Consider the following 22,706-nt stretch of genomic DNA (forward strand, 5'->3'; position numbering starts at 1 on the left):
GTTAAGTCACGGTGTCCCCTGGACAGATTTATAAGTCTCTGCGTAGAGGAGCAGTTTCTGCGGCGGCACCTGCACAGATGACTGCAGACAGGGAGATAATGAAGAAAAATGGCTACGTGTCTGCTGTAAACATATCAAAATGTGTTAGGAGGAGGGAAAGTGCAGTATATTTGAAATATTGTACGAGCTTGTCTCAAGAGAATTTTCGCCCAGCTTATATGTTTCACATCCTTGGAGATTTACTCTTTGTTTACCAGTGCACTATATGGTCATTTTCTGCGACTAAGATTTAAGAGCTGTAATGAACTCTACAGCTACATAATCTCTCTGTCCACACTAAATTTGTATTTTTTCTTTTTCTTTTTCTTTTTTTTGTAAACAGAGAAGGGTTCTCCCTCAAACTTGGTGACTAGTGATGTCACCGACACTAGCTTTGTGGCATCGTGGACAGCTGCCCCTGGGAGGGTGAAAACATACAGAGTCCTTTGGAAGTCTCTGTTTTCTGATGAATCTGGAGAGAAGACTGTTCCTGGAGAAATCAACACAACTCTGCTGGATGGCCTCACTCCAGAGACCCGCTACCAGGTGTCTGTCTTCGCCTCCTACACCCGAAGTGAAGGAGAGCCGCTCGTTGGGGAGGAGACCACTGATGGTATGTTAAGTTCAGCACAGTTCTGTTTTCATTTGTGTCAGTCTAAGCTCTCCACTTGTCATCAGTAATTGTCCTCTCCCACCCTTTCAGTCCACGGAAGGGATATAAAACTCTTGCCTTCAAAAGATTTAAGTCCTTTTTTTTTGCTGACACTGGCATTTAACTGAACAATTAGTGTGTCTGATTTGTGAAAATGTAATCATATTTGCCTTCTTTGTATAGGGAGGGTAAAAAATCTATAGTACCAGGCATTTATTTTATAACCCTGTGTTAAATAGCCCTGGTCTATGGACTGGTAGGGCTGATAAAATGAAAAGTTGGAGAGGGAAAAAGATACTTTTCGTGGAAAGGAGTGATGAAGAGGCCTAAGACTGCCTAGTACTGCATAACACTGCCTAACACAGCCTAATACTGAATTCTTCCCTGAGAGACAGCCATGTTTACATGACTGTTATATGTTACCTGTTTGCATGAGTGGAATTAGACCTGTCATTAGAATGCAGCGAAGGGCACTCTCTTCTCTCTGACACTGAGAAATATTCAGCTCTTAGCTTTTATTATTCCTACCTTATATGCGCAAAGACTGAGGTGTAGAAACTCTGCCAGGTTTCACCAGCAAGGTAAAAGCACTTGTATTATTTAAGTTTCGAATGGAGTAATACTACAATACTCCAAAGTGACTCCTCCATGAACTGTCACAGTGGGTGATAATCAGGCCAAGAAAAAAAAAAAAAAACAAGTATTGAATTTCAGTTGAATGGAAAGAAATCCTTTTCTGTTTAGCAGTATTCTGCGATGCAGTATTCTGGGTGCCTGTGGTCTTGGACTCCATGGAGTCTTACATAAATAAAGTGGGTTTTGTGTCTCAGTGCTGTGGTCTCTCAAGGACCCTGAGTGGAAAAAGTAAGAGGGTATTCGCTCATATGCATTGAGAGTGCTTAGACAATTTAACGGCCATATAGAGCGGCAGCTTTAAAAGGATGCATGTGTGCCTTCAGGCTGTAATGTAGGCCTTATGTTGTCTGAGATGGTGAGTTATAGAGTTTAGACACACTTTGTTAAAGACCATATATATGTATATGCCCATTCCTGCAGAGACACACAGTTGCTCACTCTAGTGGAAACTGGTGCAATCATTTTGGAAAAGATTCATATGTATTTTTTCTTCATTTGTTTGACTACTTTTTTCCACTGCATTGTACACTGTACAAGCACGTATTCTGTCATTTGCTACAAGTGATAAAGATCTTTGGATAAAGACCCCATAAGTTCCAGTCAAATCAATCAACATATTAGAATGAATTGGATGCAGTGTTTTTTTTTTTCTATGCATAAAAAAAATTCTCATAGAGAAGACTAAATCTGAATATTTTCTTGCTAACCATTTGGATCGATTTACCTCTGTTTAAAGCAAGGGCATTGATGAAATACAGAAATGCTTGGTAAATGACATTTGAATTTCAGGGGACAGGACAGGAGAAAGGAGCACAAAGTTACATTTAATTTTAATAACCCTCAAATCAGAAGTCCCTTTACTGTCTTCTAACCCAGAAATATTTATTTTTCAAGAGAAAATATTAAACCGAGAAAATATTTTTAAGACAGTGCATTCCTCTTCTCTTCGCAGCCTCTGCTGCTTCTAAGGCTTTGATTGTGTCCGACGAGACGGAAAGAACTATGAGAGTCACGTGGAAACCGGCACCTGGGAAAGTGGTCCACTACAGGGTAAAGTACGCACGCCAGGGGGATGGAAGAGAGCTGTCAATCAAAGTGCCCTCTAACGTAACCAGTACCGTCTTGAGGAAGCTGCATTCCCTTACCACATATGACATCACCGTGCACCCTATCTACAGGCGTGGAGAAGGCAAAGCAAGGCAAGGAGTAGGAACGACACGTACGTTGGTCCATAATTCAAGCCCATGAGTCACAAAACTGTGCCAGTACACCACGAGAAACTGGAATTAAGTGCACCACAGATACCAACATGCACTAAAGGTCCACTAACAGACTGCATTTACTTGTGTTCTATTCACCTTTATCAGGGACTGTTGACATCTTAGCTGTATTATGGCATTTATATTTAACCTGAAGCTTTTGAAGGATGTGGAACTTTTGACAGCGGATCGTCTGTTTGGTTGATTGTGGCAATCCATACTGTGAACATATGCTAATGTTACTCATATTCATTGTCTCCTTATTTAGTGTCACCATTCAAAGCTCCTAGGAACCTGAAGACCTCAGAGCCAACAAAAACTAGTTTCCGTGTCACATGGGATCCTGCTCCTGGAGATGTGCGTGGCTACAAAGTCACCTTCCACCCAAGTGACAATGATGTGGACCTTGGGGAGTTGCTTGTTGGCCCTTATGACAATACAGTTGTCCTTGAGGAACTCAGGTAGGATTTTCAATGTGAAGCAAGTGAAATCTAGCTGATAGAGCAGAGATGTTTCACTTTTGAATGTTTTTAATAATTTTCCTATTAAATTGAGGATGATGACTTCTTCTTTGGTTTTGTCTCCAGAGCAGGAACAAAGTATTCAGTGGCTGTTTTTGGAATGTTTGATGGTGGGCAGAGCCTGCCATTGGCTGGAGAGGAGAAGACCACCCTTTCCGATGCACCTGAAGGCCCACCACTTGAAGCCTCTGGTAAAAGCTCTCTTTACCAAGCATGCAAACAGGGACACCTTCGATGCTTCTGACACATTTAACGATTTTCATCTGTTCTACAAGAGACAGCATTTTGCTGTTTTTTATTAACACTCTCCAAGAAATTGGATTCAGTGCACTGATATGACGTTGGTATGTCTATGATTTATACTTGGGAGGGGGAGGGGGGGGTATTTACCCCTCGTAATTAGTATTGTTCCCCTGTTCACCAGAGATTGATTGGCTAAACCACAGTTCTGCATGGATAAAACTCCAGAGCTAATTGTTCAGCCTCAGAGCAAAAATAAGAGTTGCATCTGCTTCTTTTTCTGCTTCGCATATTTAAGTGTCAGCGCTCATTAGCGTGTGAGGATGTGTACGTCCCCTTCATTTATGACTTTATGAAAAGGCATGGTGAAAAGGAAAGCGTTCTGGTTTCAGTTACAGCCTTTTAACATTCAAGGGAGTGTATGGTGTGGTATACTGTATTATGGACTGCTACCTTGGAGTAGCAGCCTATCTGGCTATGAAAATTTTGTTTGTTTGTTTTTCAATAAGACCCCAGAGCGTCTATGACCCCAAGCAGAAATTTCTTACGTAATGAGCAGTAGATTCAGTGAGAGAAAGCAATTTTACAAAATCAAGCGCTGAATCTGGTGTGTACCAGAGCTGTCCACAGATGCACATTTGGTCATTCATGCAGTAAATAAGGAGATACCACACTGGCTTGGTATTTTATGTCTAACCCCTAACTGGCAATCCCTCCCACATTTATGTAATGAAACACTGGAAACCCTCCGTAGTAATAGGTAGAAAAAAGTAAGCAAAAAGTTGAGTATACTGCAGGGCACACAAATGCAATTATGTCCTCAAGGGCACACAAATACAGTTTTGCAAACTGAATTATGATTTGGTTCTCACGTCGTATACAGGAGTATTTTCAGATGGACAAACTGCCAAATATTCAGCTGAACATTATGTATATTTTCAGGGGAAAAAAAAAAAAAAAAAAGAAAAGAAATAGGCATGTTGTCAAACATCTTTCACAGTATTTACCGTTTTCCTGAAAATCGAAGTGGATCAATCAACTTTATGTAACCTGTTTTCAATTGCAGAGACAGTGGCAGCTTGCATAGCACATTGACAAGAGTGTGCATATGTGCTTTAGACTCTTTGGAGAAGCAGCCCCTCTCACCCTTGCAGGTGTCTGGAGTGGCGAACTCTGTGCAGAGCAGGAATGTGCAATAACTCTCCTGAGATGGGCTACTCATATATCATGCGTCAAGAGGCTTCTTTTGTTGTTCTGTGGGACAGAATCCTTGACAGCTCCGCAAAATGTCCTTAAGGCCGGATGCCAGAAGAGCTTTTGGATACAGCAGAGGGCTGAAACTTTGGAAAAAAAAAAAGAACACGTAGAAGAAGAAAGAGACATAAATCTTTGTGAAAACAATTCAGAATAAAACTACAAATCTGTAATAAAGTGTAATATATATTTTATGTGTAAAAAATGAGTGTGTTTTTGTGTTACTCAGTGTTGTCATTAAGAATGCTTTTCTCCTGTGTGCATATTTCCTCCGTCTTGACTCAAACTCTGCTCCACATGAACTTCATTTGACCTGAACGTTAATATTATGACTGCTCGCTGAAGGTGCTTTGGCTTTTGTCTTTGTTTGACTTGCTTCCACTGTCTTTCACTTCACAGATGCTCAGTGTAAGACCTCATCCAAGGCTGACATCATCCTGCTAGTTGACGGCTCATGGAGCATCGGTCGTCTAAATTTCAAAACCGTTCGGCAATTTATTGCTCGCATGGTTGGTGTTTTCGACATAGGTCCTGATAGAGTCCAAATTGGTAAGTGGTTCAAGCTTCCTGAACCTGTTCGTCTATAGGAGAGCATGTTAATAATAGGCGCACTATCTCTGAAAACAGCACAGTCGAGAACTGAATGTATTACAAAGAAATGGTCCTGCTTCCATTTTTTTATTTTGAATGAATAAATGGCTTTGTCTGCAACAGGTCTGGCTCAGTACAGTGGAGATCCCAAAACTGAGTGGCATCTGAATGCTCATTCAACTCGTGATTCCTTGCTGGAGGCTGTAGCTAGCTTACCATACAAAGGAGGAAACACAATGACTGGTACCCTACTCACCTAGCTCTACTGTAATGTACTACTGCAGTGTAACTATTATATTATATAATTGATATTTGTACAGATGGAAGACACTGTTGGTATACTAAATCTCTTTGTTTTAGCTAAGTAGACCGTTTTAACATTGGAATTTTGGTGTTTACATTGACATTCACAGTATTTTTCACTACTTGCCCTCTTGTAAGTGTCACATTCTTTCACTGAAACTCTCATTAATTTTTTTTCAGTTCAGTTCAATTCACCACTCTCCACATTTCTCTAGGCTTGGCATTGAATTACATCCTCCAGAACAACTTCAAACCAAATGTGGGTTTGCGACCCGACTCTCGGAAGATTGGTGTGCTTATCACTGACGGCAAATCACAGGACGAAATTATCGACAACTCTAAGAAACTGCGGGATGACGGCATTGAGCTCTATGCCATTGGTTAGTAATTCAGATAGAATGCTCCTCAATGATGAGGCATACTTGTAGGTCCAAGTCATTTGTTACTTTATGAATGCTTAGATTTTTTGTTAGGCCGGAATAAGGATGTTCACATTTGTGGTCCTCTAGGTGTGAAGAACGCTGATGAGGCTGAATTGAGAACTATCGCCTCTGATCCAGATGATACCCACATGTACAATGTCAATGACTTCAGTTTCTTATTGGACATCGTGGATGACCTCACTGTCAACCTTTGTAACAGCGTTAAGGGCCCAGGTAAACATGGTCCAGCCATTCATACATCCATACATCCATCCACCAAGCTTCTCGCTTTTTTAGAATGCTTGGCAACTTTTGTTTATGATATCCCCAAAATACTGTTTTGTTATATATATATAAAAAAAAGGTACTAAAGTAATAGCAGTGCTTTCATGAAAACATCAGCATGGATTTTGGTCACTTAAGGATAGTGTTGATTTATCACACATCAAAAGGCCTATACTAGGAATACCTAAAAAAAGAAGGGTATTCCCTTAAATTGGTGATATATTACCCACTTAGCCTTGTCAGACAGATACCCAGGGTAGTTTTGTAGCTCAAGTATACTACGTGAGCTATTTGACATCCTAGCTCAAATTTCTCATTTGCTCTTGACCCAGCGGGAGGACCAGGGACAGCTTCTGACCTGGTGACCTCTGAGGTGACCCACTACTCCTTCCGTGCCACCTGGATACCCCCTGATGACCCTGTGGAAAAGTTCCGCATTGAATATGTGCCTGTAGCCGGAGGGAAAACTGAAGTGGTGAGTTCAACAATTTTCTCCTCTTGTTTATCCCGCTCTCATCCGAGAATGCTGAGAGTGCTTTGGGATCAGTGACCCATTTCAGTACCTGAGTTACACATGGCAGAATGGATCTGCGCATTATTAAGCTGATTGGTCAACACACTGATTATCCATGATGGGGTTAATCGGTTTAGGACTGTAATGAGATGGATACAGTCTACTGGGAAAAAAAAATGATTTCAATTTTCACAGTTGTGTTCTGTATATGAGATAAGAGTCAAGTTTGGTTACTTAATGGCTTACCTCTCGTTTTCACTCTCCTCTAGGCATGTGATTCTGGACTTTCTAATATGTTTTCATGGGCGCCTTTCAAATTCAAAATAGAGTAACATTTGGGTTTCACTTGTCCACCATTTTTAATATGTTACTGGGTTTCACTTGGTTAGTCATATAATTGCTCTCCACGGACTGGGACCTCTGGTGACAGATCCAATTCCATGGCTTTGACTTTTACTTTTACTTTTAAATGCTTATGTTGGACCGAAGTAAAGGCATGTATAAACTCCACTCAAATCAGCAAGCCATATTTCATATATGTGGTACATACGTGTGGAGAGGTTTGAAAGAATCATTGCAATAGTTTTACTGAACTCTAATGCTGCACTCGTTGAACCATTCAGGATCACTCACAGCAGTTCCAACCCAGTCCCATAACTATTTGCAACAAAAACAAAACCTTTTGGATGGACGTGCTGCATAGAGTTGATTTAAGGTCTCTCTATTTCATTCTTTTGAGATCTCCTTTCCTCTCTCTCTCTCTCTCTCTCTCTCTCTTCCTGTTCTGAGTCTGTGTTTAACAACATGCATATGTCATTTTTTTTGGGGGGGGGGTCTACTGTAGGTTTATGTGGACGGTGAAGTGAACACTATCGTCCTAGAGGACCTGATGCCCATGACCGAGTATGTGGTCAACGTCTTCTCGATGATTGGAGACGAGAGCAGCGAGCCTCTAAAAGGCACTGAAACTACACGTGAGTGTGCAGCTGTTTGCCTCCTCTGCACTTCCTCTCCCTTTGTTCTCCCATTCCCTTCCTCATTATCATCTCAATTACACAGGATAAGCTTTGAAATCACTTCCTCTGAATTAGAGCTCCACAGATTCAGGCAGACCAGCAGCGCAGCTTGGAACGAATGATAAAATTTAGAGTTTTTTTTATGGAAAGTTACTCCTGCTTGTAGAATAGATTTAACGGTTATCTTAATTACCTTAGCAGGAAGCACTCGGCTGAATGAGTTTTTAAAGAGACGTTACTGTTAATGCAATGGAACTGTTTTTGTTTAGGTTTAATTGTATTGGTTGCATATGTTGTAACAGTCACAAAATCGCAAAATGACAAGTCAGTTGTCTTGGAAGAAATAGGAATTTGAGAAATAAGCTTGTATTTGACATATATACCACAGTGTTTATGAAGCAAACATGTTCTCCTGGACGTTTTTATGCAGACTAATAAAGCAGGTTATCATAAACTGATCAGGGTATATTGGATTACCTACGGCACGTACATTTTAGTAAATTCTGCATGGCTCACGTACAGCACTAATGCTGGTTCCATAAACCCCACTGAAACGACTGAAAAATGAGTTTGAAACCAATTAATTGTTTCACAATACAGCGTTTCAGCCCAGGGTTTAAGCTTTGGTCAGGTTATGAGTCGATAAAGAAAACTTACATAGTTTTACATGATTTAAAGTACACTGACAGTTTTAATTGGCTTTGTAGTTTGTTTTATAGTTTGCTTTAGTCTATTTTTAAATACCTAACTATGATATTTATTATAAAGTGTTACAAGACTTTTCTCAGTGTCATAAAGAAGCATTTACCATGTTGTCATGCACCACTTGGATACAAGAATATGCTTAAGTAATCGTGGGTGTCTTTATTGTTACTTTAACTGAACACTCCTACTTGGAGCATCATTCTCCTGTGTGACCATTGCTTGTAACTTCTAACTTCACTTTCTGCCCCACCCCTATTAAAGACTGTGGGCCTTTGTGATGTAGGCTTATGGACGGGTTACTGCCTCTCTTGTCAATATCCCTAGAGTTTGAATGGAAGAGGCTCTGAGCCAGCTCTCAACTGGAGCAATACCTCAGAATGTATTCAGAGTCACTGGATACAGTTTAAAAAAAAAAAAAAGGCCATATTGGAACACACTATGAGAGTCAACATACAGTTAGTCTTATTATGAGTCATGTTAATTTGAAGACTAGTTCTTGACGAATTCCGTTGCCTTAATGCCAGTTCTACTGTTTTCATTTCATGGCTGGTGTACAGTTTTAGGTGTTAGGGGAGCTTTCTTGTGCGCCTGCGGTATGGTTTACATTTATTTTTGTAATACATCTCTACAGATATGTCAGCACTACCTCAGCATAGCTCGGAGCAATTTAGCATTGTCATCTGTTTTATGTCTTTAATTCTTGTGTTTTATTTATTTATTTATTTATTTCTCTGGGGGGGGTTTCTCAGTGCCACTCCCGGCCGTAAAGAGCTTGATGGTGTACGATGAGAGCCTGACCACTATGCGGGTGAAATGGGAGTTGGCACCAGGTGCGACTGGCTACATGCTCCTGTACAGTGCCATTAACGCCACCGTGCCCACAGTGGAAAAAGAGGTGAGCATCCCCAAGCTCAGAGTATCAAGTCAAGTGCACCCCTGCCTGTGTAACCATCATCGGCATTTCCACATACAATTTACTATAACCTGAGACAAAGCAGCTCAAACATCCACCAACAATTCCTGCTCCAGATGATAAATGTGACAGTCACAGCACAGCAGGAAGCAGGCCATTTTACAGTGTTCAGGCAACGTCCACAAGAAGTAGTCTCTTTTGGATACACGGGGTAATGGGGAGGATTAGATCATGTTGGCTAGACTCTTGCTTCTTTTCCCCCTTGAAACTTCTGAAATGATATGAACCAAATAGTATTTGACCAGCTGCTCCACATTCTGATTTCTTTTAGTCTCTGTGGGTTGCAGGGTTGTAGTTCTAGCTAAGCAGAAGTAGCTTCCTTTAGTTTAAGCCAGTGAGGAGGAAGCATACCTCAAAAACTAAACTGGCTCTGAGTTTTTTTTTTACAACAGACCAGGTGTTCTAAAGCCTACTTCTGACAAGTCCTGTCTGGTAGGACTCTTTACCCCTCATGTCCAGTCTCATTCTACCTTCCCCTCCTCCCCTTATCCCTCATCCTTCTCCTCCACAGATGCGAGTTGGGGCAGATGAGAATGATGTCCAGCTGCTGCAGCTGCAACCCAACACAGCGTACTCGCTCTCCCTCTTTGCCCTGCACGGCGAGGCAGCCAGTGATCCCTTGATAGACCAAGGAGTCACGTGTACGTCAAAGTCTCATTTTCTATCTCATTATTTCCAGTAAGTCCCAGTATGTCATATTTGTGAATTTTTATTATGTCCCAACACCCTCTCTCTCTCTCTCTCTCTCTCTCTCTCTCTCTCTCTCTCTCTCTCTCTCTCTCTCTCTTTCTCTAGTGCCCCTACCTCCTGCTGGTGTGTTGAGAATCACTGATGTCACCCACAGCACAATGCGGCTAAACTGGGATGCTGCTCCCGGAAAAGTGAGGAAGTATCTCGTTACCTATAAGCCTGAGGATGGAGAACTGAAAGAGGTAAGTAATGTTGTGGGAACTTTAGGTGTTACTTTTCAAGAGTATACTGTGTTTGTAGGAGGTACATTGTTTATGCCACTGACATAATTCAGAAGAGTTTACCACTTACAGCATAACAGACAAAGTTGTACTTGATTTCAAGAAAACTTGGGGGAAAAAAACCCTCTTCTCTGAGATCTGATTGTAATTAAAAGCAAAGGCAAAATCTATGAACATGCTCTTGTGTCCAGATGAGTGAGAGTGCAAAGTTTCAACAGAAACAATAGCTTTACTCGTGAAAAAAAAAGAAAAAAAGAAAGAAAAATATCTCAAGCCCACAGTATGAACACTCATTCAAAATTTCATTTCTGCAGAAGAGTGATTTGTGTTTTGCTTATCAAGATCCACAGCTGGGCTACATTGACATCTCTGGTGCCTGACTCCCCCACCAGACTAAATAGGATGGTTTCAGCCTGTTTGCTGAAAGCATTCTAATTATTTTGTTTGTAATTACTTTTTCGTTGTTGGTCTAGCTCTCAAATAAGAATGTTACAATGTTACAATGAGCTTGATCCTACTTGCAGTTGCCATCTCTAAAGTATGTTTAAAATATTCCTTATGAGTTTGTTGTCATGCCCAAAGAACGTTTGCTGTTGAATATTACTTCTGTTTTTCCTTTGGCTAGCGTGTCCTTGACTAGTTATAAAGAATGGACAGATGGAATGTACTGTCGTATACATGATTTACCTGTTAGCACTTTTTTGTGTTGCTAATAACAGTGTAACTTAATGTGAACACTGCTCTTCTTGATTTTTTTTTTTTTTTTGTTACATCATTCTCAGGTTGAGGTCAATGGTGATGTCACAACCCTCGATCTGTCCAACCTCATCTCTCAGACTGAGTATGATGTTGCGGTGACTCCTGTGTATGATGAGGGTCCAGGCAACCCAATGCTTGGGAGTGCTGTTACAGGTGAGTTTATTTTCCTGAATGCATGGCCCAGTGCACAGTAACAGTGTCTCATATGTCATATGTCTGTTTGCTGTTATGTATGATTTAGAGTGCGCTCTCATTGGGAGTTCATTAGTTGAGATCTGTTTGGCTGGTGTGTTGCGAGGCAATTTCCATATTGTTCCTCTTTGCATGATTACCATGTATCACGCCATTAATCTTCACAGCAATGTGTGTTTATTAAACACTGCATGGGGCCATACTTTTCACTAGTCATTAGCACAACTCTTGCTTTCAATCAGAAATTCAAACCACTTCTTTTTGCACACTCTCTCACAAACACGCATTATGTCAGCCTCTTCTGAATAACATGACCTGGCAACAAGCTGGGCATCCACATGGTTAGCAGACCCCCCCCCCCCCCACCCCCACCCCCCCGCCCAAAAAAAAGAAGCCATGCTAGCCCCATTATAACATGATAACATGCTTCTATAATGTCTGTCTATTCACACAGATGTGGTTCCAGCCCCTAAGAATCTGAGGTTCTCAGAGGTGACCCAGACATCCTTCAGGGCCACATGGGAACACGGTGCCCCAGATGTCGCCCTGTACCGCATTGGTTGGACAAAGAAAGGGGAGAACAACTTCAAATATGTAAGTCCATGTGGTTGGGTACATAAGGGGTTATTTGCCCAATAATTAAAATGCAAGACTGTTAAACATCCTTGACTTTTGTTGATATACTCCGACCCAAACTGTTAGAAACTCAAAATGTGTACTATTTATAGTATTCTCATGGATTAAAACTAATTACTGTCCAGACATGCAAATTCAGGCCTCATGCTATTTTTTCTCCTGATGAAATAGCATAAATTTTTGTTTTTTCAAGCTCTGTCAACAACTTTCAAGTAGTTGTAAAACCATGATAGAACTTGCAGGTTGGCTAGTGCCCATGTAATAAAATACATAAAGAATACTGCTTGTATTAGATTGACCTATAACTACTTACTGGCTTTCTGCAGGCCATCCTTAACAGCGATGAGACAACTCAGGTTCTCACGGACCTGGACCCAGACACCATGTATGATGTCACAGTCACAGCTATCTACCCTGATGAGTCTGAGAGCGAAGACCTAATGGGCAGCCAGCGCACACGTAAGAGGCCTCTCCGTCCCTGCTGATTTGCAATACAACACATTAAAAATACTGCACAACTTGATCATAATGAAATAACATTTTGTTTTCTTGACATCTTTTTCTAGTGTCAAGGGTCTTTACGCCTGGTATGTTGTTTCAAACAAGAAAGATTTTATAATTGTAATATCTATAATGGTAAATCTAACAATGATAAAAAAACAGAGAAATCGGAAGCACACTTTTTCCGAGCTAAAAACCTGCATGTGCATCTATTTGTCAAGTGCTGCAAATGTCAATGTTTCATTACAATTGAAATACAAGTTAAAGCAGAAATACTCATCATCATTTTCATCATCCTCATCATCATCATCATCATGATAAGTCATTTGTCATCATGTCATTCGTCCTCATGTTATATGTCATCATCCAGTGATCTGTCATATGTCACATGTTGTCCATGTCATTTGAAGTGCATGTGCATAATGTAAGCTTGTTTGCACCATTGTTCAGTTTCATTGTGAAGAATCCATCACAATACCAACCTCAACCATCCAATTGCTTCATTCAGATTCATGACTGTATGGATTATGCTGATGCCTGGAACAATCATGAAGCTAATGTGCCAATTTCAAATGCTGAATCCTCCACAAGGATATCAACATCAATAGCTTTAACTTTCCCCCGACCGTCCAACCAACAAATTTGTAGAACTGTTAAGTGCCAAAGAGATTCGGCTGATTTTAGGCTGTGTTCCATTCTAGTTCCCAGCGGTCCTCCTCAGAACCTTCAGGTCTTCAATGCGACGACCACCACCCTGACAGTTAAGTGGGACCATGCCCCAGGCCCAGTCCAGAACTACAAAATTACCTTCCAACCTGTGGCTGGTGGAAAAACTCTCTCTGTGAGTATATTTGGATTTATTCACCTTTGAATGCCGTGAAGATCTTTACAGGGAAATGGTCCTATTTTAGCTCTATCCATAATAGTTGGCAAGTTTTTCCACACTGCTATCAAAAATGATGTTTTATAAAATAGCCAGACATTAGGTTATTAATTACTGCAGGAAACCCTCTGGAAAGCTGGAAGCCAGAGTAGTACAGTGAGTGATTAGGCGCTGACCTAAAAGGTCTTTGTCTATTCTAAACACTCAAGTAAAAAAAAACATTCCTCTTCCATATGTACAATGAGCAGTGTCTGTGGGTGGAGCTGCTGTATTAATATTACCATATGCCACAGAATTTTTGTGTTTCATAAGAATTTGTGCCAAAAATGATTTTGGCTTTGTAGTTACAGTCTCTCTTTCATTATTAGGAATTTTCCATAAACATAAAGAGTTCAATTTGCCTTGATTATGCTCTCCCCGTGAGAGAATATGATGGATTATAGCACAGCATGATAGACTGAATGTAAGAGGAAAGTGATGAAAGCATAACGGAAATCTCACATTTGGGAGTGAAAGAGAAAAAACAACATATTCAGTTCAAATTCATTTTAAAGCAGTGTTACAACTCTAGAGCACTTTTATCACTGAGCAAGACTAGTTTCTGTTAAAAAGAGGCACCAGTGTTCACTTCAATGAGAGGATTTGAAACAACATGCTATTTGTCTTCTCTCACATCATTAGATTCTCATTCACATTACAACATGATCTGTTTGTTGAATTAGTGCTGGTCCGTGCTTTTTGGCTAAACCCACATTCTTCTGGAATACCTCAACTGTGATCAGTTATGGAAAATGTGTGGAAGTTAGGAAACAGATCAGACTGCTACTATTATATGAGATATTATTATATTATATACTATTATTACTATTATATTATATTAGATATTAGAGTAGATACTATTGATGTATGACTACTGTTTCTGTCGCTATTCTAAACTGATTCTATTTCTTGGGCCAGCTTTAAGACTGAGTGTCTTTAACTAGTGTGAGTAGATTTTACAGATTCACAAGCATTGTTATAATTTGGGGTTTGACTTCTTAACAATTTGACACAGAATTAAACATAAGGGGGTGGGGGGTTGGGTGAAGCTTATTTAGTGTAGGATAACCAAGTGGTAATAGGATTAAATGGAAGCTTATTGGCATGTAGTAATAACGGTGAAGATATAATGTGGTTTAATAGTAATTTAAGTCTTAAAATCTTTTCTCAATTAATAATATGCATTTTGTATTCAGCAACTATTTGAGAGGCACGGACATACAGAATATTACATTATTTTCCTTTTCCCCCTAGACCCTCAAGTGTACTTATGGTGATTTATAGGAACAGTCATTATGTGAAATGGGGTGACTCTTTAAAGTGTAGCCGATATGTTTACTCTCTAAACGTAGAGGATGAAGTATTGACCCTTGGGGAACCCCTCTCTGTTTATGACTGAGGAGAAGAGTGAAATAGGCTGGTAGACTGAATGAGTGTTATGGATAAGACTGTTCAGCTGTGTTAAGAAAATTCCATTACCCTTCTTAGAAACAAGACTGCCTTTAAATTCATAATAGTCAGAACTGATATAAAAAAAATAAAGTTTACATTTGCCACATTTGGCTAACTTCACAAGGATTATGTTGAGCAGCTTTTGGATCCCATCCAGAGGCAGCCCTTAGAGAAGGAGCTGAAGACAGGCCTCATATTTGAAGTGGTGTACGTGTCAGCAGCTTGTCACTTTACTCTACTCCCATTAAAATTCAAAAAGGGGTTGAACTCATCTCTTCAAAACAAACAAAAGTGGCTGACTGCTGACATGTCTCCCAAACAGACTCAGGTCGGCGGGAAGAAGAATACAGTTATTCTCCAGAAGTTGATCCCTGACACCCCTTACTCCATCACTGTGGCTGCAGTCTACCGCACTGGAGAGAGCAAGGACATATCTGGACAAGGAAAGACAAGTAAGTTCCTCCAAATGAAACCACCCACATGTATGTGGTTTCAAGTGAAGTGCATAGAGGTTAAGGTAATTGGTTACGATGGCAGACATTTATGCTGCCATTATTTTGACTGCTCACTCATGCTCAGAAGATTTCACATGAGGACATATTTTGGCTGCATTTCAATTTTTTTTGTGAAATTGTCCTTTAAGAACCCTTAGGCGGAGTGAGGAACCTCCAAGTCTTAAATCCCACAATGACTACTCTGAATGTGCGCTGGGAGCCAGCTGAAGGGAAAGTTTTGGAGTATAAAGTCATCTATGTCCCTGAAACGGGTGGCGCTGAAAGCATGGTAGGACTGGTAGGACTGTCAGCATATTGCTCCCAAAAACAGCCCAAACAATACAGTGATCACCTAGTTTTTAAGATGTATTAACCATGCTGAATATTTCCCTAGGTGCATTGCAGTTTGTCACATTATCTCAACGGAGTGATTACATGGGGTGGTGCACTGAAATATGTTATTTTTTCATGACATAGGAGCAGGTTTCAGGGACCACAACTAATACGGTTTTGAGGGGCCTTCAGCCAGACACCAGATACACAGTAACTTTGGTGCCCGTGTATGCCGAGGGAGATGGCAAAAGGATCTCTGAAAATGGAAAAACAAGTGAGTCCGACTCTCTCAACCTAAAATCATCCATTTCTCATCCAGAAAAACGACTCCTTTCCAACTTCATCTCTTCATGTACCACATTGTGTGAAAATGCCCTAGACATTCGTCTGGAAAAAACCTGTTAGATATATTGTATTTTTTGTCCAAAGCCAAAACAGAACAATGAAAAATGTTATTTCTTCTGCCAGGAGCCCTGGGCGGTGTGAAGAAGTTGCGGGTTACTGACCCTACCATGACTTCTTTGAATGTGAAGTGGGATCCTGCTGATGGGGCAGTGCGCCAATACAAGATTTTCTTTGTTCCCACAGCTGGTGGGACAGAAAACATGGTGCGGCTCTTTCATTCTCGAGCCACTTACTTTTGAAAATGCATTTCATCATATGAACTCCTCTTCTTGTCTTAATTTACAAAATTAAACACAAACACAGACAAATAAAAACAGCAGATGTAACAATATTTTAATCATCGCACAGGAATCTTACACTCTTGCAGAAAGAGTGATCTAGGAAGATCATCTCAGTTTTTTTTCTGTATGAAGAGTTCTTTTCCAATGTTGTTAACAGGAACAAGTGCCTGGAGCCACGACCAGCATTGTTCTGAGGAACCTCCAGCCAGATACTAAGTACACAGTGTCGGTGGTGCCGGTGTATCCTGCTACAGAGGGCAGACGCCAGTCTGAGAATGGAAAGACCTGTGAGTGTCAAAGCAGAACTGACCTGCTTTGCTGGTTACCTTCTGAATGATGTCAAAGCACCTCTGCAATGTTTGCTATATTTTTGGTCACTTTAGATACCCCTCTTTACATGACACATGGTGTTTAGTGGGTAGCGGCTGGAAATCACAGTTCATCTTATCTGTGCTTTAGCATTGTCATGGATTTTCCTTTCTGTTCTCCAGTGCCTTTGGGTGGAGCGAGGGGCCTTCGGATCACTGATGCTACTTTTACTACACTCACTGCAGTCTGGGAAGCTGCTGATGGGAATGTACAAGGCTACAAGGTCTTCTATGTACCCACAGCAGGAGGCGAGAAGCTTATGGTATGGAGTCTTCATCACAATCACTTTGCCTCAACACACTGATATCAGCCCCGATGACAGTCAAATCCCTCTTTAAAAAGTCCAATATAAGCTTCAGGCATTGTTCCCAAAAAATAACAAACCCTCATGGAGAACAGCTATCTGTGCTGTTTGCTGGGGAGATTTTCTTTCCACTGCCAAGTGAGGTGCATAGCTTGATGAAGTTGTCATTGAGTGAAAGAGGTGAAGCACACTGGAATGCCAATGTTCTGGAAAAGCTCAAATAACTCAAGCAAAGTGAAAGATGAATTTGCATAAAAACTTTGTTATAGGCATAATGCCATGAAGCACCGTAATGCTATACGTCTCTGATAAAATGTTATATTCTCCGTTTCTGTGGGAAGGAAGTGAAATTGAACAACACTTCTAATTTAATGAACTGATTTTCCTTCCACAGGAGGAGGTATCTGAGAGCACCACCACTTTACAGATAAAGAGTCTCAAGCCAGATACCGAGTATTCTGTCACTGTGGTTCCAGTTTATGCAGAGGGAGATGGACCAGAGCTCTCAGAGAGAGGGAGAACAAGTACGTGACTCAAGTTAGAAGAATAACACAAAAGAAGTCAAATTTCTTTAATGACTGTCATTTGACTATAAGAAAGAACTGTGGAAGAGGGGTGCTAAAACTTTTTTTGTTCTCCTCAGAACCTTTGGGAGAAGTAAGGAACCTGCGAGTGATAGACCCTACCTTCAGTACCTTGAATGTGCGCTGGGACCCTGCTGAGGGTAATGTCCGCGAGTATATTGTAATCTACGTCCCTGCTGATGGAACAAAAGAGCAAGAAGTGGTAAGCCTGCAAATCAGACCATCATTGTTACCAGGGACTCTGATGGAAACACCAACAAAAATGGAATCTTTTGCATTGTTTGTTTCTATACTCCATCCCCACTCCCTCAGTCCTACGGACCACATTTTCATCTTTTTGTGGAGGAGCCACTATGCCATTTTTTATTCTTTAAAAATGAATTTTGTTTACATCCAGTGTATCCCCTAAGATCCTCCTTAATAAATATTTTGTTTCATATGTATAGGATCAAGTCTCTGGAAGTACAACATCTACAGTTTTGCGGAACCTGGATCCTGACACTGTCTACACTGTCACTGTAGTTCCAGTCTATCATGAAATGGAGGGCAAGGCTCTGTCAGAGAATGGAAAAACAAGTGAGTTCTGAGTGTGCAGTTGTAGTCATGTTACTTTATCTACAAACCCTACAAGTCTCGTTCCAAGGCTGCTGCTGATGGGAAACCATTGCTCCATCTATTCTAGGGCCTTTGGGTGGTGTTAGAAACCTGCAGGTAATTGACCCAACCATTACCAGTCTGACTGCCCGCTGGGAACCAGCTGAGGGGAATGTTCGTCAGTACAAAGTATTCTACGTTCCTGTACCAGGGGATGTGGAAAAGATGGTAAGATTCTGATTAGATTGTGAAGAATTCCTCTGTGGAGAGACTGTTTCATTTTTTTGAGTTTTTAGTCCCTATGTTCTTTGTAACAATTCTTTCAAAAAAAGAATTATGCAAATATTGAGTCTTCCCACTGTTTCTGAGAACAGGAGGAAGTTTCTGGCAGCACCACCACTACTGTCCTGCGTAACCTGGAGTCGAATACAGTGTACAAGGTGTCTGTGGTTCCAGTGTACGATCAAATGGAAGGAATTCGACAGTCTGAAAATGGAAAGACGAGTGAGTCAAAACCTCTACAGGACATTCCTTTATTTGGGGCTTTGGGTCAAAACCGTAAATATGGGCTATTCTGTTTTGCATTCCCTGAATCTCACAGAGTCTCTTGTTATGCGCAGAGCCTTTCGGTGCCGTCCGGAACCTGCAAGTGATTGACCCCACTGTTAATTCTCTGAGGGTGAGGTGGGAACCGGCTGAGGGCGATGTCCGTCAATACAACATCCTGTACGTGCCTGCAACTGGAGGCACAGAGAGTATGGTGAGGAGAACATACCACAATGCCTGCTATACAGACCTTCGTTGACCCTAAAAACTAAGTGTTGCGTAGATTCAGGATAATAAAATACAGATTTAGATTTTTTGATACCCCTGTTAAATGTCATTGCTTTTTCCACAGACTCAAGTTTCTGGGATGTCCACCAACACAGTGCTTAGGAACCTGCAGCCAGACACGGAGTACAAGGTCACTGTGCTTCCTGTGTATGCAGATGGAGAGGGAAAACGCATGTCTGAGAATGGGAAGACAAGTGAGTCCTGAACAATGTGAACAAAGAGATGGCCATGCAAATCAAAATCAGTATCTGAGTATAAGATTTCCATCCTTTGTGATGTAAAAGGCTAAGGTACAAATAACTAGCTTGTAAATAACCATGCCCAATACTTATGCCTAAAACCATAACCACATATAACTGTCTGGTCTGACTCCTCACAGAGCCCCTGGGTGGTGTGAGAAACCTACAGGTCACTGACCCCACCACCAGTTCACTGAAGGTGCGCTGGGATGCAGCGGAGGGTAATGTACGTCAGTACAGGCTCTTCTATGTGCCAGCCTCAGGAGGTGCAGAGGACATGGTAAGTTAGGTGACTCAGTTTGACTAAGAGCTCTAACTGTGGACAGTTTCTCCTTTTTGTTTTGACTGATATCTTATGCTCTCTTGTGTTAAAAGGAGCAAGTGTCTGGAGGAACTACCAGCACTATTTTGAGAAACCTTCTCTCAGACACCCTTTATACAGTAACGGTGGTACCTGTCTATCCTGAAGGTGAAGGGCTTCGTCAGTCTGACACAGGAAAGACACGTAAGTCAAGTGAACAGACGTTCACCACTCACTGGAAAATCAAAAAGCTAATCACAATGATCTGCCCTGGTCTGGTCATTTGACTTTGTTTCTGCTTAGATGGCATGCCATGCTCACTCACTGAAAAGCTTATCTTCACTGAGGATAATTAGAAAGCCCTGATTTCACTGGAGCATATCACTGCTACAGAGTTGCAATAGCATATAATGATTCCCCTATTGGATCCAACTCTCCAGTGAGCAATGCTCACATAAATACTTAGAATGAGGAGTCATACGTTTTAAATGGGTTTGCTCTTGTGCCTTGCTCCTCTCAAAAGTGAAATGATTTGTGATCTGTTATTTATTATACCTGATAACATGCTAATATTATAATTAGTTCTCCTATATACAGCCATTTACATTGTAAGAAGAAAACAAATATTCTCCACAATACGCAACATGGAAAGAAAATGAGACACTGCTTACTTCATACATGATTCACATCATATTAATTTTATATTTAAGTCATATGTTGAAAAGTCTTAATTTAATGCTTTAAGATACTGTAACTAAATACTTATCAGTAGAACTCTGAAACCACTCAGAATAGGCACATCTGCTTCTGTTTTAAAGGCAAAGTTAAGCAGTTTGAACTGAAACCTAAACTGCCCCCACCCCCACCCCCCTCCGGTCTCTATGTGTTCTCAGCATGCTTTCCATAAAAAATGGCTGAGCTCAAACACAGACTGCCTAGCTCAGCATTTATACCCTAACTTTATAGTGCTACCTCCTGTTTAAAATTGAGTGGTTCTGGTTACCAATCCTGACATTTATTCTCCATAGTTTCCCCTTAAATTCTTTCTATGGACCAAATATGTTTGTGGCTTTGTAGACATGGCTGTCTATCAGAGACCCTCTCTCTCTCTCTCTCTCTTTCCTGCAGTTCCACGAACCCCTCCCAGAAACATTCAAGTTTACAACCCCACTACTAACAGTCTGAATGTGAGGTGGGAGCCAGCCACGGGCCGGGTACAGCAGTACAAAGTTGTCTATGCACCACTCAGTGGAGTCAGACCAGCTGAATTTGTGAGTCAAACAGAAACACCATGAGCCACAAACGAGAAACAATAACTTTAGAATTCACAGTGAACATTGTATTCACTTTCTGAAACCTAACCCCTATTCAGACCTTCAAGGGCCTACTAAAACCTCAAGAGGCTTCCTTGGCCTAAGTATTTCTCCTCTGATACTGCAAATTTTATTTCTTCAGTTAAGTGTTTATTAAACCTACAGATGTTCAGTAATGGGTTGCCTTTCTGTACTAGGAGTCTTTTAATCTTTGTATTTGTGCATGGATGCACACGTCTTGGATTATTGCCCTGTGACTTGATTTTACTGTATCACATGATGTTGGAAAAATGCGAACAGGCAACATCTGTGAGAGACATCGAGGAAAAGTTTTGTGTTTGAAGTCTCCATTACATCTCAGCTGAGGGATAATGAGATAGATTTTATGATTAGAATACTCTTTGATGCAGAGAAAGGCCACATGGTTGGGGATATTTTTTGTGATCCCAAGAATTTGCCTGCTGTACCCTTTGCTTGACGTGAGGCAAAGAGCAGAAAATGCCTTGCGCAAGTGTTGATGAACCAGAGCAAGTTAGTTTGCATGTGTGACTGTGATTCTGCAACATTCATATGTGCCCTCTCTTTGTTCTGTTTTATCAGTAAAAGCTAAGGGAATCCTGTGCTGAAAAATCTCAATGGCACGTTAGAGCACCTGCATCCACTATGATGTAATTCTCACAGATAAATGAATGAGCTACAGATGGACAGTTAATCCCTTAGAAATCTGGCACATAGAGAATAGGATTCCCCTGCTGTCAATGAGTCCTGGCTCCATTCAGGCTGAGGCCTTCCTTATCATAGCATCATTTGTCCATTTTCTCGTGTTTCACTAACATCAGGAACTTTGAGGCAATTAGGATAGGAAAAAAGTATTTATTTAGCATTTAACCTCAGGAAGTTTTGTTTGTATTACACGTCTGTTTGGAAGTGTTATCTCACTTGGGTAATCTAAACAGTGAAGTCATTATATATATTATCTATGCCAGGTTAGCAACGCCTGCAGCACTTATTTTTTTTTCCAATAGGACACAAATTCTCTGTACTCATCTTCATTGTAAATGATGACCTCCTTCACAGGCGTTGGTTCCAGGCAATATCAACAACGCCTTCCTAGATCAGCTCATTCCTGACACTCCATATTCTGTGAATGTTTTGGCTGTGTACGCTGACGGAGAAGGACAACCAATCCAAGGAAATGGAAGGACATGTGAGCAGAAATTTTTACTCTTACGATATTAAAAAATGGAATATTAGCCCATGAACAAATTTTGAGGACAAGCAGCATACAAATGACAGAATTCATAATCATTTGATGATGTATGGTAATTATGAACAACGGCCTTTGCAGTGCCAAGGGCTGGGCCAAGGAACATGCGTGTGTTTGATGCCACCACTAACACCTTAAGCATTGCCTGGGATCACGCTGAGGGACCGGTCCAACAATACAAAATTGCTTATGCTCCTACTACAGGAGACCCCATCACCGAGTTTGTGAGTTTTGGGCTGTGCTTTATACACACAATCTACTCTTACATAAAATCCTTTGTTAAGCCATCCTATCCCTCATATAAAGTTATTTGTTTGACTACCTTCAGCCAATAACAGCAGATTAGTAAGACTAATATGGTACTGAGTGAGATAAACATTATTACTGTTGACTTCATTAACTGCTCTTAGAAGCAAAGCTGACTGTCATGACACAGAGAAGCAGCTGTAGTATGTCATGGCCGGTCTGCAAACACCTGTTAGAGATTCTGTGAAAGGAAGTAAAATGACCCAGTTCCTTCCAGGGTGCTGCGTAGGGAATGGAAT

At 40.9% G+C, this 22,706-nt stretch overlaps 1 protein-coding gene across 1 annotated transcript in view; it reads left to right on the top strand.

The window, feature by feature from the left end:
- col12a1b (collagen, type XII, alpha 1b) overlaps positions 1-22,706 on the top strand; it is a 57,080-nt gene that overhangs the window by 12,843 nt on the left and 21,531 nt on the right. The window contains exons 12-47 of the mRNA XM_030770872.1: positions 383-652; positions 2,280-2,546; positions 2,855-3,047; positions 3,174-3,298; positions 5,001-5,150; positions 5,316-5,435; positions 5,711-5,875; positions 6,005-6,151; positions 6,535-6,677; positions 7,561-7,690; positions 9,187-9,332; positions 9,922-10,051; positions 10,206-10,342; positions 11,164-11,293; positions 11,787-11,926; positions 12,295-12,427; positions 12,535-12,555; positions 13,171-13,310; positions 15,166-15,295; positions 15,487-15,635; positions 15,815-15,944; positions 16,139-16,278; positions 16,514-16,643; positions 16,848-16,987; positions 17,424-17,553; positions 17,673-17,812; positions 18,060-18,189; positions 18,296-18,435; positions 18,582-18,711; positions 18,828-18,967; positions 19,106-19,235; positions 19,421-19,560; positions 19,656-19,785; positions 20,710-20,852; positions 21,972-22,101; positions 22,243-22,385. Coding sequence (XP_030626732.1) covers positions 383-652; positions 2,280-2,546; positions 2,855-3,047; positions 3,174-3,298; positions 5,001-5,150; positions 5,316-5,435; positions 5,711-5,875; positions 6,005-6,151; positions 6,535-6,677; positions 7,561-7,690; positions 9,187-9,332; positions 9,922-10,051; positions 10,206-10,342; positions 11,164-11,293; positions 11,787-11,926; positions 12,295-12,427; positions 12,535-12,555; positions 13,171-13,310; positions 15,166-15,295; positions 15,487-15,635; positions 15,815-15,944; positions 16,139-16,278; positions 16,514-16,643; positions 16,848-16,987; positions 17,424-17,553; positions 17,673-17,812; positions 18,060-18,189; positions 18,296-18,435; positions 18,582-18,711; positions 18,828-18,967; positions 19,106-19,235; positions 19,421-19,560; positions 19,656-19,785; positions 20,710-20,852; positions 21,972-22,101; positions 22,243-22,385 — 5,132 coding nt within the window. The remainder of the gene's footprint in view (positions 1-382; positions 653-2,279; positions 2,547-2,854; positions 3,048-3,173; positions 3,299-5,000; positions 5,151-5,315; positions 5,436-5,710; positions 5,876-6,004; positions 6,152-6,534; positions 6,678-7,560; positions 7,691-9,186; positions 9,333-9,921; positions 10,052-10,205; positions 10,343-11,163; positions 11,294-11,786; positions 11,927-12,294; positions 12,428-12,534; positions 12,556-13,170; positions 13,311-15,165; positions 15,296-15,486; positions 15,636-15,814; positions 15,945-16,138; positions 16,279-16,513; positions 16,644-16,847; positions 16,988-17,423; positions 17,554-17,672; positions 17,813-18,059; positions 18,190-18,295; positions 18,436-18,581; positions 18,712-18,827; positions 18,968-19,105; positions 19,236-19,420; positions 19,561-19,655; positions 19,786-20,709; positions 20,853-21,971; positions 22,102-22,242; positions 22,386-22,706) is intronic.

Source organism: Chanos chanos, chromosome 4, assembly GCF_902362185.1.
Source record: "Chanos chanos chromosome 4, fChaCha1.1, whole genome shotgun sequence".
Classification (NCBI taxonomy): domain Eukaryota; kingdom Metazoa; phylum Chordata; class Actinopteri; order Gonorynchiformes; family Chanidae; genus Chanos; species Chanos chanos.